A 14,907-nucleotide genomic window follows, 5' to 3' on the forward strand; every position below is an offset into this window, starting at 1 on the left:
TGTGTGTAGGGGGCTGGGAGGGATTTTATTCTATCCTTATCTACCTAATAACTTAAGGTCACAAGCTAGTAGGGACCACATTACAAGTTCATTCCATGATGTGTTTTCTTTTCTCAAAAAATAAACATTCCTGGGAGGACAATGATGATCAGTCACTTGCACCTTAACATACATGCATTTTTTTCAGACCCTTTCCAATAGACAAAATGGAGAAGGAGCAGTTGAAAGACTAGTGCCCGACCAGAGTTTTTGGGGACAAAAGGACATAGATAGGAAAAAGTGTGAAGAAAATCCAAGAAACACTTTGCTTACTTTTTCACTCTATTGAGGATTACTAGCCCCAGCCATCTGGACCACCCACGAGCACCTACCAAAATGACAGAGTCCCCGACCGAGGCATCTTCACTTATGACGGCGCTGTAGACGTCCTGGCTGAACCTGGGAGGATTGTCATTCACATCTGTGAGGTTGATGCTGACCGTGGCCACGGCGCTGAGGGCTGGAGTGCCCCCATCTTTAGCTTCCACCACCAGGTAGAACTTTCTGCACAGTTCATAGTCCAGGACTTCAGAGACCGCAATGCCCCCTTTGAAGAAAAATAGGGAGCTTTAGATTCGGTGAGGAAAAAACATTGGTCAGCAGTTCCATAATCATGGAAATATTTATAACATCATCCACAGCCAAGAATATTAGATATTCAGGAATTTGTTTATTTAATGCCCTGCTGACAGCATCCAGAGTCTGATTAATGCCGTCACTTGAAATATAGCTCCCCCGAGACACAACACGAAAGAAATGAAGTCCTTGCATGTTTCTGAAGTAGTTCTTGAACTTTTCTCAAGCAGCCTGGAAGTCCCTGGCATGATTCACCCTGACGCAGCTAGGGAACAGGGACAGGAACAGCATCCCCAATAAGAGTCTCCCGATGATTCCTCAAGTGCCCCCGGGCTGACTAGGAATGAGCCGAGATGTGTGGGTGCGAGTGTACGACCCCAATGCCTTGTCCGCAAGTAAATACTTTCAGGTAACTGAAATCTCATTAAATATATCTCCCATGTTCCTGGTCTCCAGCTTTCTGTGGTCATCTAAAACTATTATGGCACAAAGAGGGTAAAGATCTCAGAAATGTCCAGGTATAGTGACATCATGGAAAAGGAAACACCTGGTCAAATAGTGAGCTCCGTGTCCACAACTACAGAACAGAGACAACGCCGGTGTTACAGATACATTTAAATTAAGCAAACAGAACAGGTGGAAGCAGCTCGTTGGGTGCCAACCCCAGGAGAAGTTCCAGGAGAGCCATTTCCCTGCCATCCTGGCCCTTTCAGTGCCCAACCTTTCCCTCATTCTGCCATTGTACTGCCTGCAGAGCCGTTCTCAAGGGCACTGACCTTTCTCCCAGCTGACAAACAACCAGTAGGACCAAGGTGAGTGTGTCACGTCCATTCACATGTCCAAACAGACGATTTTTCTAGGAGCTAAGGCTGTCCTTCTACTTAAGGTGAAAATGGAAGCCATGCCTACAACAAGAGACTTTCTCCCCATAATTAAGTTTTCTTCGCAATTATCACCTTAGCATTTTATGTTGCACCAGCCTCATTATCCAGTGCTACATTTAAACAGTACCTAACCATTTCCCCACAGTGCTCATATACAATGGCCAGAATGGGAACAGGCTACAGTTAACACATATTTAAATGAGAAAACCCCCATACATTTTAATTAGAAGTAATGACCTTAATAAACAGAGTTACTGGTGGGAGAAGCTGCTAACGTAATTCCTTCATCAATATTTCCACCTCCCTATACTTAAGGGCAGGGACGATTTCTTCATTTTTTGGACCCTCCATAGCACAGCGGTGTAGTTTAGATGTTAATCATGTATTCCAAAGTCAGGAAGATCTGAGTTCAAATCCTGGATCTTCCACCTACCCATGGTGGACATTGGGAATATTATTTAACCTCTCTGAAGCTCTGTTTTTCTCATATGAAAAATGTGAGAGAAAAACTAATGATTTTATAGGAACCTGGTGCATTTACTATATTAAATGAGTGTTGCTAATTATGTTAGTTTCTTATTTAATTTATTAAACTATCCAAATGGACCTCCTTTGCCGCCTTGCTCAACAAATGCAGAATCCTTGAGTAATGAGGAAATTATGTCCAGTGGCCAGAAGGTGTGAGAGACTCACCTTTCTCATCTGCAAAATGGGATGGCCTTGCCCACTCATAGGAAAATAAACAAAGGAGAATATCCACGAAAGTGCTTTGAAAATATTAGTACAAACATTTTTTGAAAATACAAGGGTCAATATATTTATTCTTCAAAGACCATCTAAGTTTGTATTCCAAATTACCACCTTTGTTTACCCAGATCACCGCTGATAGCTGTTAACTCGCTGAGGAAGAGGAAGCCCTAAGAGTTTCTCTTGTGTCTTTCTAGGCACCTGTCCCCTAGGTGATGCCACAGCCTCCAGGGTTTGAAACACACGTGGTGAGAAGTGACAGTGCTGAGACCAGGAGCCATGAAGAGGACTCAGATACGCCCGGGTCCCAGCTGACCGGGGTGAGGGTTGGGAAGGCCTGTGTGTCACACTTATCACTGTCTTCGTTGGCAGGTGGCCAGAGAGTGGCAGCCTGAGTGTAGATGGTGGTGAGTGAACACTAATCTCCCAAACACGTCAATGCATGATCCGAGTTAGAGAACAAAGAAACAAAGAGCAAAGAGAGAGAAACAAACAAACCCTTGTGCTTAGTGTGCAGAGAATACTTGCTCTCCCCATCCAGAAAGCACCCACCTCAACCTTCCTATGGGAAATCCTGGAGACAATCTGGGGGTCAAGTATCTGCCAAGTGAGCCCACAGCAGGAGAGTCAAACTCTGCGCCAGAGGGCACCCTGACCCTGCTCTGATAAAACTCATTTCTGCTGCAAGGGAAGCAGCAGGAGGAAAAAAAACCCGGGAAGAAAAGTGGTTAGGAGGTTAGGAGCAGGAGCAGGACAGAATGAAGCCTTGAATTCTGAGCAGGCTGCTGTTGACCCACCTGTCTTTGGGTTGATCCTAAATTTCCCTTGTTCATTCCCAGACCGAATGAGATACGTAATCTCAGCATTTGTGCCGATATCTTTACTGGTGGCAAAAACAGCAAGGACTTGGGTGCCAGGGGAGGCGTCTTCAGGTACGGTCACCAGGTAGTCCCTCCTTTCAAACACAGGGGGGTTGTCGTTAATGTCCAGGACAGTGATGGTGACGGTGGCCAGGGAGGACAGGGCCTGCCCGGGGCTCTGGTCGGTGGCCTGCACGCTGATGTTGTAGGAGGGCTGCTGCTCTCGGTCCAGGGGCTGCTCCAGGATGATGATGCCAGACGACGCATCGATGGAGAAGAACCCGTTGGCCGAGTCGGCCAGGGAGTACACGACCTTCCTGTTGATGCCTGAGGGAGACGCAAGAGCGTGAGTGCCGGAAGACGCAGCCTGACCCTCTGCTCTAGAACATTAGGGTCGTGCTGAGCTTGAAGGGCCACACGAAGGAAAACAGCAATTAGAGAAACTCACAGCGTTGGTCCTACAAAGATGTACATTTCAGTCTGTGAAATATATACAATGAAATTAAAAAGTAAAGAAATACACATCAGAAATAGTGGGATAGTCCTCATATTTTGAAGGGAAAAAAATCTAAGATGCCAATAGATATATGTATGAAAAGATGTGCCACAGAAGAGAAATGCAAATTAATTCATTAATTATTTCAACACATGTTTATCTAGAATCTATTTATTCTAGATGTCACAAAAGCCGAACATTTCACGTGGGGATGTTTACATCCTAGTGGAAGTAAATAAGTTTACAACTAAATAAATTAATAGTAAATAAAAAATTTTTCCAAGAATAAAAATAAATGGTATGTTCAGGAGGAAAAGGGGAGGAAAAGAAAGCCAAAGGGACAGGAGGAGGTCAGGGGGAGAGAGTATGTGGGACACGGAGGGAACGTGGTGATTTTAACTGTTTTTTTTTTAATCCTCACCCGAGGACATTTTTGCATTTATCTTCAGATAGAGCCAGAGGGAGAGAGGAAGGAAGGAAGAGAGACAAACATCAGTGTGAGAGAGACACATCGAGTGGTTGCCACCCACATGACCCCAACCGGGGCGGAGACAAACTACAACCGAGGTACGTGCCTTTAGCAGGAACCGAACTCGGGCCTCTCTGGTCTGTGGGCCGATGCTCTAACTGCTGAATCAAACCGACCAGGGCAGGATGGTGATTTTAAATGAGGTGGTCAGGGAAGGCCTTGAAATTTGAATAGAAACCCGAAGGGCAGGAGGGAGTGAACAGCACAGCTATGGGGACAGCAGTCCGGGCGCAGGAACACGCGGGGGGAGGTAGGAGCAGGGTCGGTGTCCAAGGAGCCTGCCGAGAAGACCAGTGTGCAGAAGAAGAGAGTGAAAACGGAAGAGGGCATCAGGGAGCAGACCCTGTGAGGTTGTGGTGGTCAGGCAGGAAGCCATTGGAGGGTGGGGGAGGGGAGCCATGTGCATAACTTAGGTTTTAACAGGATCACTTGAGAATGAAGAGCAGTGAAAAGCGAAAGCAGGGAGACCAGCTGGTGACTTCCACAGGAACACAGGTGTGTGACCTGGCAGGCTGAACAAGGTCCTGGTGGTGGATATGGGTTCCGGTGGGGAGACGTGAGAAGGTTCCAGCTCTATTCTGAACATGTAGGTGGTGATGATACCACTGTATTTAACTAGTTATTAATAACAGGAAAGGAGCAAAGAGAAGGCCAGACATGATAGGTATGTTCCCTGCAAAACACTGGGGGAGGGATCCAACAAAGGGAAGACAGTCACATGCCCAGTAATGTTGGGGTGACATAGGGAAGGTACTCGCCTGAGGACAATCACACCTGGGGACAGAGATGATTGGCCAGAATGAGCGTGTGGCTACTGCAAGGGTGTGAACATGTGGGAATACATAATCCCCTAAACAAAGGAATTCCCTCTCTTGTTGAGCTTGACTCTTGGCTTATGGGTTCTTTTGCTCTACTCTCTTGCATTCACCCCGATGGCCCACAGCCGTGTGGACCCCACATGCGATGGGCTGATGGACTGCAGGGGGAAACATGAGCTAAGCTAGCCTGACGCTATAATGGACTATGCAAAATGGGAAGGAAACTCTGGACACTGGCTCTGCTTTTAGCTCTACTGAAGCCCCTGCTACACTTCTTCTAGGACTGGACTAAGGGGAACGGGACTCTGGAAACCCAGGGGTGTAATTCCACAGGAATAAAGCTTTCTACTATATCACATCCTCCTGTGGGGGCCTCCAGCAATGCTTATTCCAGTGGTAGCCCAAGAAGCCCACTCCCATGAGCAGTGGGGGGAGACGAGGCACCCTCCCCTCCATTAATAGTGAGAAATGACTGTTTTCTGACTGTGGTGCTGGCAAGATAGGGGATGTGACGGAAAAAGGAGACTCCAGGATGACTCCTGTATTTGGGCCTGAGCAAGTGAGAAGAGGATGCATCCGTCAGCTGAGATGGAGAGGATGGAAGAGGAAAGGGACTTGGATGGAAGACCAGGAACCCCTTTTGGCCAAATTAAATTTGGGGTGGGCATTTTCTATTTAAGTGGAGATTCCAGTAGGAAGTCAGTACTGGAGGCTGGAGATCAGACAGGTTCAAGCTGGAGCTATCAATTTGAGGGTCATCAGCATTCAAATGGCCTGCAGAGCCAGGAGGGCGGATGAGTTCATAAGGGAATGTAAAGAAATCTAATGGCCAGTGAGCCTGGAGCAAGCCATCAAAGAAGGAACAAGATCCAGTCAGGGGGTGGCCTCCAGTTCCATGATTTAAAGAAATGCATTTAGTTACCAAAATATAATTTCAGCTTAATATATACTAAGGCTGAAACGCATCAACCAGGAAATATCCATTAACAACCAGCAAATTAGTGGCTGATGATTGGGTTTACTTCTGGTTCTAAAGACTGACTTCACTGTTTTCATCAGAGGCTCTCAGCACTTCAAAATGGTTTATAAACCTCAAATTTGCTAGTCGTTAAGATTTAGAAGAAGCAAAATTTAAGAGCTGTGTAGGCTGAGAAAGCCCCCCTTTGATCCTAAATGCTCTTAGCGAGGACAGTCATCAGTCATGCCTTGAGCTATGACACCTGAAAGTGTCTTTTGGGAATCACGGACCCCTAGAATATAAGCACTTAGAGGGGAGGGCCTAAGCCTGGGTTGTTTTCTATTACAACACCTCACCATGGGGACAGACATTTGGCAGTAACTCCCCCAATGTACAATTTCCCTTAAACCAAAATTCCCAGCAAGCCAATAAAATCATACATCTAGAGGAGATGACAGGAATTGCATTATGTGGCTTTAACCAAAAGGTCAGCACTAAGAGCTTGTCCTTGGGTCCCTTCCAGAGAGTCCATTTTTTCTAAAGTTTCATCATTTACTTTAATTTATTTCTCAAAACAACCACCCTATGATATATAAACATCAACCTCTGATTTTATTGGTGGTGGGATTTAAAAAAAAAGGCTTTCCTCTTCTCTTTCGGCCTCTAGAAATAAGGCCCCAGAGCGGAGGTTGTAGGCATGGCTTTTAGCTATTTTTAGAGTGTCTGGAAGATTTAATTCTCCAACATAAATTCCTACAGTAAATACGGAGAGGGTTGTGGAGGTGGTCAAGCTTGCACCTGAAAATCAGTAACACTGCCTGGGTGTCAGAGCAGGTTGCATGCCCCAGGAGTGGCCTTGACTAATTGGATGGTCCCAGGACACCTCTCAGAGTCACAAAAATGAATTTATGGCAGCGTCAGTAATGGATATAAATACATCACGTAGGTTTTCAGGTTTCTAAATCCCAAACATTCCCTGCAGATTTGACGTCCAGCCCCAACATATGGAACATCAGTTTCCTCAATGATAAGGTGGATCAGGAAATTCATGCAGGGCTTTCGTCTCAGCATCTGCTGACAAGTACAAAACCCACTTCACTGACGCATAAACCAAGGGCTGATGGATTTGCCTGGAGCTACTAGCATTTTTAGTTAAGCACCAGGAGCAAAGAAAGTCCTGTTTTCCCAACGCTCCTTGCTCAACCTTTTTAAGGATTTAACACATGCTCCTGGACACACTTCCTCTGAAGATCATTTAGGAAGAAGGTAATTATGGACTCCCTGTCTTGAAGCATGGTGCTCAGAGCAGCTGGGCTGGGCCAGATAGGGGCTGGATTTGCACAGTGCTGCTCTCTGTGGCATGAAGGCCTAAAGGGAAGGTGCTTTTAATGGCTGCCTGAGTCCCCTTCACTGAGACAGATAGCTGAAATCTCATTAAAGATATCTCCTCTGCTCCAGGTCTTCAGCCCGCTTGCCCAGCCCCATCGGAAGGCGCTGGGCTCCGCTCGGATTCCCGAGCAGGAGGTGCTGTGCTCTCCCAGCTCCTGCTCAGCGGGTGAGCTCTGCTGCGGGAGCACTGCGTGTCCAAGGCTGACATTAATCAGCCACACGAAGACCACGGCTCCCCTCCGGGCAGATTCTGTTAATCTAAACTCGGTGACAGGTTTTTTCTGCTTCACTATAGCAGAAAACCACCCCCTCCCCCCAGTTGCTGACCTAAACTCCCCCACCTCCCCATACATTTGGCTTTTGACAGTATCTTGGGCATTCACACCAGGAGGAGCTGGAAGATTTATTGTTTACCTCTCCTTTTTGTTACCAATCAGACTGATAGGGAGGCAAGACCAGAAAAGGTGGGGGGACTGGGGGATCCCAAAGCAATGAACCTGCTAAATGGCATCACTTATGATTTGGTAGTTCTCAGGAAAAAAGCAAGGATATATTTTTGGAACATATTAACTCCGATTGAGACACAATTGTGATGGCTTTCAATGATTTCAATAAATAAAGTCGGACATACAAATGCCAATTGGGAGGCAGCACCTCTGGTGTAGCGCTTTCTCGGCTGTGTTTCCAAGCAATGGGATGCCGTCTTTGTCAAATGGATGCAGGTCATGTCACTAAAGCGGAAACTTTCTATCCAAGGACGTTTGACAAATGCCATCCTTCAAATCGCCATCCCTTTGCTACACGCCCGTCTGAAAGGATGAACCCGGGCAGAAGACTGGCTCTCACTGCGTATCACCACGTGTTACATTCAGGTATAACGTTAATCCATCATTTTGCGTCTGTGTTTTGAAGTATGTAATTCTGTTCTCCAATTCGAGCCTAATTTAATGAGAATGGAGCTCCTTGGCTTCTTAAAACACTGAAGTGCCAGGCGACCAGGAGAAGTACGACCTTCACCGCAAGAGAAATTTCTGCACGTTAACTGTGGCAAATGGAGCAGGCCTTCAGAGGATTACAATCAAGTAAAAGGAGAATGATTAAAATCCCTATTTGCTCAATGGAAGTAATAAGTAGTGGCATTTTGTCCAGTGAGGTTGGAGGACAAAAATAGCGCATGAAAATTCCCAGGAGGGAAGGCTGTGAAATCCTGGGGTGGATTGCCAAGGGCATCTGTATTCCTTCCCTTGAAAGGTTTCTAAATGGATGTGAAGTTCCTTTCAGTTTGGCCAAATGGGAAAATGGATGTTTTGGACTTGGGACTGTCAATGTGGTCCAGTCCTGGAAGACAGGGGAACTTGCTGCTAGCCCATGATCTGCAGAACTACACAAGGAAAACTGGACAAGTCATTTCACTGGGTCTCCATTCTCTTCATTTTTAAAGTGACCAAACCAAGGTCACTTGAGGTCTAAGATGACCATCCAGCACTATGATTCATTTCCAAGTTAAACGAACTTGGACTGCCCTTCTCCCCAACCACCCATCAAGTTGCTAGACCTGGGCATAAGTGGGCCGTATCAGCAAAGGAAAAGTCCACAGTAAGCTTGAGCATGACGAGCTTTGGGATTTTCTGGATAGAAAAGAACACTTAACACAGCAGGTTCATAACATTCAGTGAAATGCTCTGAGTTCACACATATAGCTTATAGCAAGGCTCTTGCATCTGAGTGAGAAATAACACCCACTGCTAGGATCATCCCCAAGGATCTAACCCAGTGTCAGAATAACTCCACTTTATACTTGAGATTGTTAAGGGTGTTAAAGTCAGCATCAGAACCAAATGGCGAGAGTGGGCAATACAGCAAGTGCACTGAAATGTTTTCTCCCCTTCTCTGAAGATCAAGTTCCCTACGCGTAGGGAACCTAACAAGAGCTCAGTGATGCTCACTTTGAGGTCTTATGCCGGCAGTTGCCTGGAGTCTGTCAGGACAGGGCCTGTCTGTGACATCTGCCATGGTACCCTCCGCGTGCACAGGGTCCGGCCTGGAAGCAGCACACACAAAACATGGGCCACACTGGACTGCTATAAACTGGCTTTTATAAAAGGGTTGGAATAGCCCTGGCAGGTTTTGCTCAGCGGTTAGAGCGTCGGCCTGCGGATCAGAGCGTCCCGGGTTTGATTCTGGCCAAGGGCACATACCTCGGTTGTGGTTTGTCCCCAGCCCTGGTTGGGGGTCGTGTGGGTAGCAACCAATCGATGTATCTCTCTCACCTCGATGTTTCTCTCTCTCTCTCTCCCCCTCCCTCCCACTCTACGAAGATAAAATGTAAAAAAGTGTCCTCAGGTGTGATTTAATAAATAAATAAATAAATAAATAAATAAATAAATAAATAAATAAAAGGGTTGGAATATACATGGACTACATATCCGGGAAAGAAATAATGTGAAACAATTTCAATAATCAGATTCTGGAAACACTTTACAGTTTGGTTCTAATCATTTTTATATCAATGTCATCAAGGTGTCATCATTTACATACAATAACATGAACATGTTTTAAGTGTCCAGCTCATGAATGCTGACAAATGTCTACCCCCTGACACCACATCCCTCACTGAGATCTGGAACATTGTAATCACTCCTTAAAGTTCCTCACGTCCCAGAGCAATCAGTCCCCGACACCACGCCCCAGGCAATCGAATAACTTGTTTTTGAACCAATATTTTCTCCTGCCTGTTCATCAACGCTCCAAATCTCACAAGGATATTTAGATTTCATAGCTTTCATGACCCAGGCATGATGATTAATGCATGCTCTATTTAAACTATAAGGATTATCCTTCGAAGGAAACTGGTACAAAAGCTTTGGTTCTTGACTATGTCGCTGCCCTCCTTTGCTGTGGCCTTATGCTCTGTCTTCCTCACAGGAGACACTGGCTATGACCTTTCCATGTAGTAAGGGTTAGGCACTTCATTGAGGAGAAGTGGAGCCCAGCAGACAGCACCCCTAACTCTAGTAGCTTAGCAACTTGACATGGAATTACTTAAACGAGATTGTTTCCTTCATGTCTTCCCCCAACTCTCCTCTCCCATCTGAATCGCGATGCTGGGTTCTTCTGATTCCCCCCGTGTTGCGGCCAGGGCTCACAGCCAGGCGGGGCTCCCCTCCGCCCTCACCTAGCCGGCTGCACGCCTGCCTCCTGGTTACAGATGGCCTCAGACTTTCTCCCCTCCTGGCCAAACTTAACTACCGTTCCTAAAACGGGATCCAGTCTCGCTCCAGCCGCTCAAGAGAGTCGATGACTTCTCACTTCTTACAGTCAGAAGTAAAAACTTTAGAGAAAGGCGTTCACTCTGTGGAGTCTGGTCCCAGCCAGGGCCGTTTTTGCTCACTTCTATCCACTTCTCTTCTGTATTGTCTACTGCGGGCTCCTGAAGACACCATGCACATTTGCCCCTCAGGCCTTGGCCTGTACTCTTGGGTCTACTCAACCTTCTCTCCCCCTCCTTCCCTTGTGAAAACCCTCTGTATCTGCAGGGTCTCCTCTGGCACAGTTTCCTTAATTCTCCACTTCCTGTCTTCTCTTCGCTCCCTTAACATTATGTTTGCATCATAATTGGTTCTATTTATGTCCTCTCTCCTACTCCGTTAAGGTATCTTTTAGGCAGAGGGACTATGTCGTATTCTCTTTGTACCCCGTACTGAGCCTCAGGGCCCTGCACTCAGTAAGACAGCAAAGAATGATGCACTGCAGAAGAAACAGCCAGGGGACCAAAGCAAGTGAATGAGCATGGTAATGCAGTGAATGGAGGTGACATGCACACCGCACATACCTGCCCACTGCAAATGCACGAGCTCAAAATTGCTGAAGACCCTCCAAAGGGTACGACACAGAGAAAGCAGGAATGTTTAATATTAAAAATGTACGTAAAACCCTCATAGCTATATAACAAGCTACTGCTAAACAGATGTCTGCATTTGTGAAAAAATCCTGGAAACAACCCAATTTTCCAAGAATGAGACTGGTTAAATAAATTATAGTACACGCATATCACAGAATGCAGTATATACATCATCATATGAAAGTGCAAAAGAATATATAATGACACAGGAATTCAGGGTGGGCAAAAGGAGGGTTACAATTGTGAGAACGTGAAACAGAGTTTATTCTTGTATTATTATTCATTAATTATTGTATTATTTATTACAAACAACTGTAAACCTACTTTTGTCCAGCCCTTTATGTTGCAAGCCAGTGAAAATAGCAGGTTACAAAACAATATCTAGTTTATGGTCCCAATTTTGTAAAGAAAAAAAAGGCAAGACTTCTATCAAAAAACAACATTGGTTAGAACTGACTTGTTTCTCCTTTTTGTCTGTTTTTCTAGACTTTATACAGTGGACAGATCATGTCTTTAATAAGTTAAAAAACTATTACAAAAATCACGTACATGGAAAGTAATTGTTTAATATCAATTTTGGAGAGAAGTAAAAATTTCAAGGTATATTCCAAACCTGTTTAATGCTCACCGCACATAGCAGTTGAAATATTTGTAGAAAATGATACTTATATATTATACAAGAATTCTTTTTCTGGATATTTACATTCCTTATTTTAGTTTGTGCTTGAAAAGATACTGACTTTACTTAGAAAATCATTTTTGTTAAAGGTCTCATTATAAAGTTATTTCAAAGGATACACTTTTTGAACAATTTTTTTTTCACTTAAATTAAGCCACTGAAGAAAATGGCTAGCCTAAAATTCTTCTTGCATTATCTGTGTGAGGCAGGTAAAATTCCATTAAAGTAAAAAAACTCAAACTGACTACTCTTTTCTATCTTTAAAATATACCTGCAGATGATACGAAATAAAACAGAAAGTTGCCATGAGCAGGTCCATGAAATTGCAATTACTTTTCAACTTAAAAATGACTTTTAAATAGACTCTCTCACTATTTCTGTTTTAAGTGCTTTTTAAAAGTTTTTCATTGCTAATTTAGCTGATTCAGTGGATAAAGTGTCAGCCCCATGGACCCAAGAGTCTGGGGTTCGATTTCCAGTCATGGGCACACATACCTCGTTGCAGGTTCAATACCTGGCCCCGGTCTGGGTTGTGTGGGAGGCAACCAACCGATGTGTCTCTCTCACATTTATGTTCTCTCTCTCTCTTTCCCTTTCTTCCTCCCACTCTATCTAAAAATCAATGGAAAGATATCCTCTGGTGAGGATTAAAAACAAAATAACGTTTTCATTGGGTGATGACTAACTCTGGCACTTTCCCATGGGCAAAGTACCAACTCTGGGATCAACAGTCCCTTGGCTTCTTGAATAGTCAAAAGAAAAGAAAAAAAGCCAGAATGCAGCACCAGTCACAGAGTCAGGGAGATCCTGACTCTCCCGTAAGCCCCTTAGGGACCTGCCAGTCGGGCTGGCACCTGCTCTGCCAGGGAGGATTGGTGACAGGATTATGAGATCCCATGCCACATAAAAATGTTTTAAGAATGTTAAGGAGTCAACACAGCCACAGTAGGGCGCTGAACCAAGCAAGGAGCCCTTCCACGCAAGGTGCCCTGTGCAAATTCAGAGGCCGCACACCCACAAAGCTGGCCCCACTGCTGAGTGAGACTACCTGGGATACCTCAAAGGCTGCAGTTCATCTGGGTAGACACTCTTTCCACTTTGCTAGGCCTGGGATAGTTGAGTGTCAGTGAATTAATTTGTCAACTAAGTACTCAAAACTCCATCTCTGTTGGTGCACAGAACTTCTATGCTGGACTTCTACCTGATAGTAATATTGAAAATGTTTCCTAAGTGGTTTTAACTGAGAATGACCATGGGATCAATTCATTCATCCATTCAATACGGGACTTTGGTGCAGGCCAGGCATTGGGGATGTCAAGAAGGATGGGCCACTCGCCAAAACTCAAGTGGCTCCCATTTCTCAGGAGATAAACATGTGCATAGCTGACTATTGGACAGGGGTGGCCAAGGGAATTTCCCCCCCAAAAAAGACCAAAACTGAGTCATGAAGGAAGAACAGGAGTTGTCAGGAATACCAAGGTGGAAAAAGACAAACAGAAGGAGCATTTCAGGTGATATGAACACATGTGAAGTTAAGAATGATAGAACTGCAAAGTGTACTCAGAGAAGGGTCAAGTGTTCAATATTGCTAAATTAGAAGTTTAGAATGACAAGAGCTGAAGCTATTTTCAGAGCCACTAACAAATGATCAGAGCCATTATAAACAACTATAGCTGGAGTAATCTAAAAATTGGGCATAAGTGAATGGATCAATTTGCAGAGAGAAGAAGGGAGATTGGAGGGAGTGAGCTGGAGAGGGTGTGTGGGTGGGGACTGGTTTTTAATATGTGGGAAGTTATTCAAAGAGCTCCCTGCAGATGATGGACAACATAATTGCACCTGTCAAGGAGGCTTCACAAGGTGAAGTGAGAATGTATATCCTGCAGCAAAGCTGATAAGCACACTCCACTGAGCCTCGACATACCCTGCAAAGGCAGGAAGCCAAAGTGGGGGGGAAGGAGGTCCCTGGATTCTGCACAAAGTGCCCAGTGGGAGGTGGAAATTCCCCCAGACACCCTAGCACGCCCTTAAATCCATTCTCTGTGTTCCTGCATGTTGAATCAGGGCTGTTCCAATTGAGCAGCTCAAGGCGCTACCAATAGGTGGCATCTATGGATGAGGCCATTGTGAATGGGTGAGCTCATGGGAGTGAATCACTGTGATCAACTGTGAGAAATCAGAATTCCTGCCCATAGGTGATTGCTAAAACGCTTAACTAGGATATCCTTTTCTGAAAGAAATTAGCTATTTCATTTAACAACTAGTGTTTTTTACCCCCTGCTTGGAAGATACTAGATTTGAAGAGAGTAATAAAAACTTACATGTGTCAAATGCAAAGACTCCTAAACCAGGCAAGGCATCACAGTCAACTAGAGGGAAAAAAAATATATGTAGAGACCTGCCCCAGACTTTCTGAATCAGATTTTGGAGATGGAACCCTTGCCGGTTGGTTTATTTTTGTCTGTTTATTTTTAACAGTTCCCAAGAGGATTCTGATGCACAGTCAGGGCTGATAACCAATTTGTCTCATTTTTTTTTAAGATTTTTTTTTTCTTTATTGATCTTAGAGAGAGGAAGGGAGAGTGAGAGATAGATAGAAAGACCGATGAGAGAGAACATTTATTGGCCGCCTCCTACCTGCCTCCCACTGGGGATTGGGCCCACAGCCTGGGCACATGCCCTGACCAGGAATCGAACCAGCAACCTCTTGGTGCATGGGTTGATGCTCAACTGAGCCACACCGGCTGGGCTGTCTGATTTTTGTGCATTATTTTATCTGCTGCTGTTTTCCGGAATTTGGGATAAGGTGGTTCGTAGGGCCCTAATCAGCTGATGGGATCTTGTTTTCTTGTGCATGGGGAGTGGGGGAGGGTCACTTAATATTCCCAAATTAAGCCATGAATGACAGAAGACATTCACATGATCTCCAACGGAACTGGAGAGGGGAATTCCCAGCCTCTTAGGATTCCTGCAGGAGAGACCCCAGGCTGTGTGTGTGTAAACCCCTGGAACGAGGAATTCACGTTGCTAT

The 14,907-nt window shown here is 45.0% G+C and overlaps 1 protein-coding gene across 3 annotated transcripts in view; it reads right to left on the reverse strand.

Annotated features, from left to right (window-relative positions):
- FAT3 (FAT atypical cadherin 3) overlaps nt 1–14,907 on the reverse strand; it is a 502,003-nt gene that overhangs the window by 54,255 nt on the left and 432,841 nt on the right. For all 3 annotated transcript variants that reach the window (XM_036258794.1, XM_036258793.1, XM_036258791.1), the window contains 2 exons: nt 3,044–3,433; nt 372–586 (listed from right to left, as the gene is read on the reverse strand). In XM_036258794.1, coding sequence (XP_036114687.1) covers nt 372–586; nt 3,044–3,433 — 605 coding nt within the window. The remainder of the gene's footprint in view (nt 1–371; nt 587–3,043; nt 3,434–14,907) is intronic.

This window comes from Molossus molossus, unplaced genomic scaffold, assembly GCF_014108415.1.
Source record: "Molossus molossus isolate mMolMol1 unplaced genomic scaffold, mMolMol1.p scaffold_m16_p_13, whole genome shotgun sequence".
NCBI classification, from domain to species: Eukaryota; Metazoa; Chordata; class Mammalia; order Chiroptera; family Molossidae; genus Molossus; species Molossus molossus.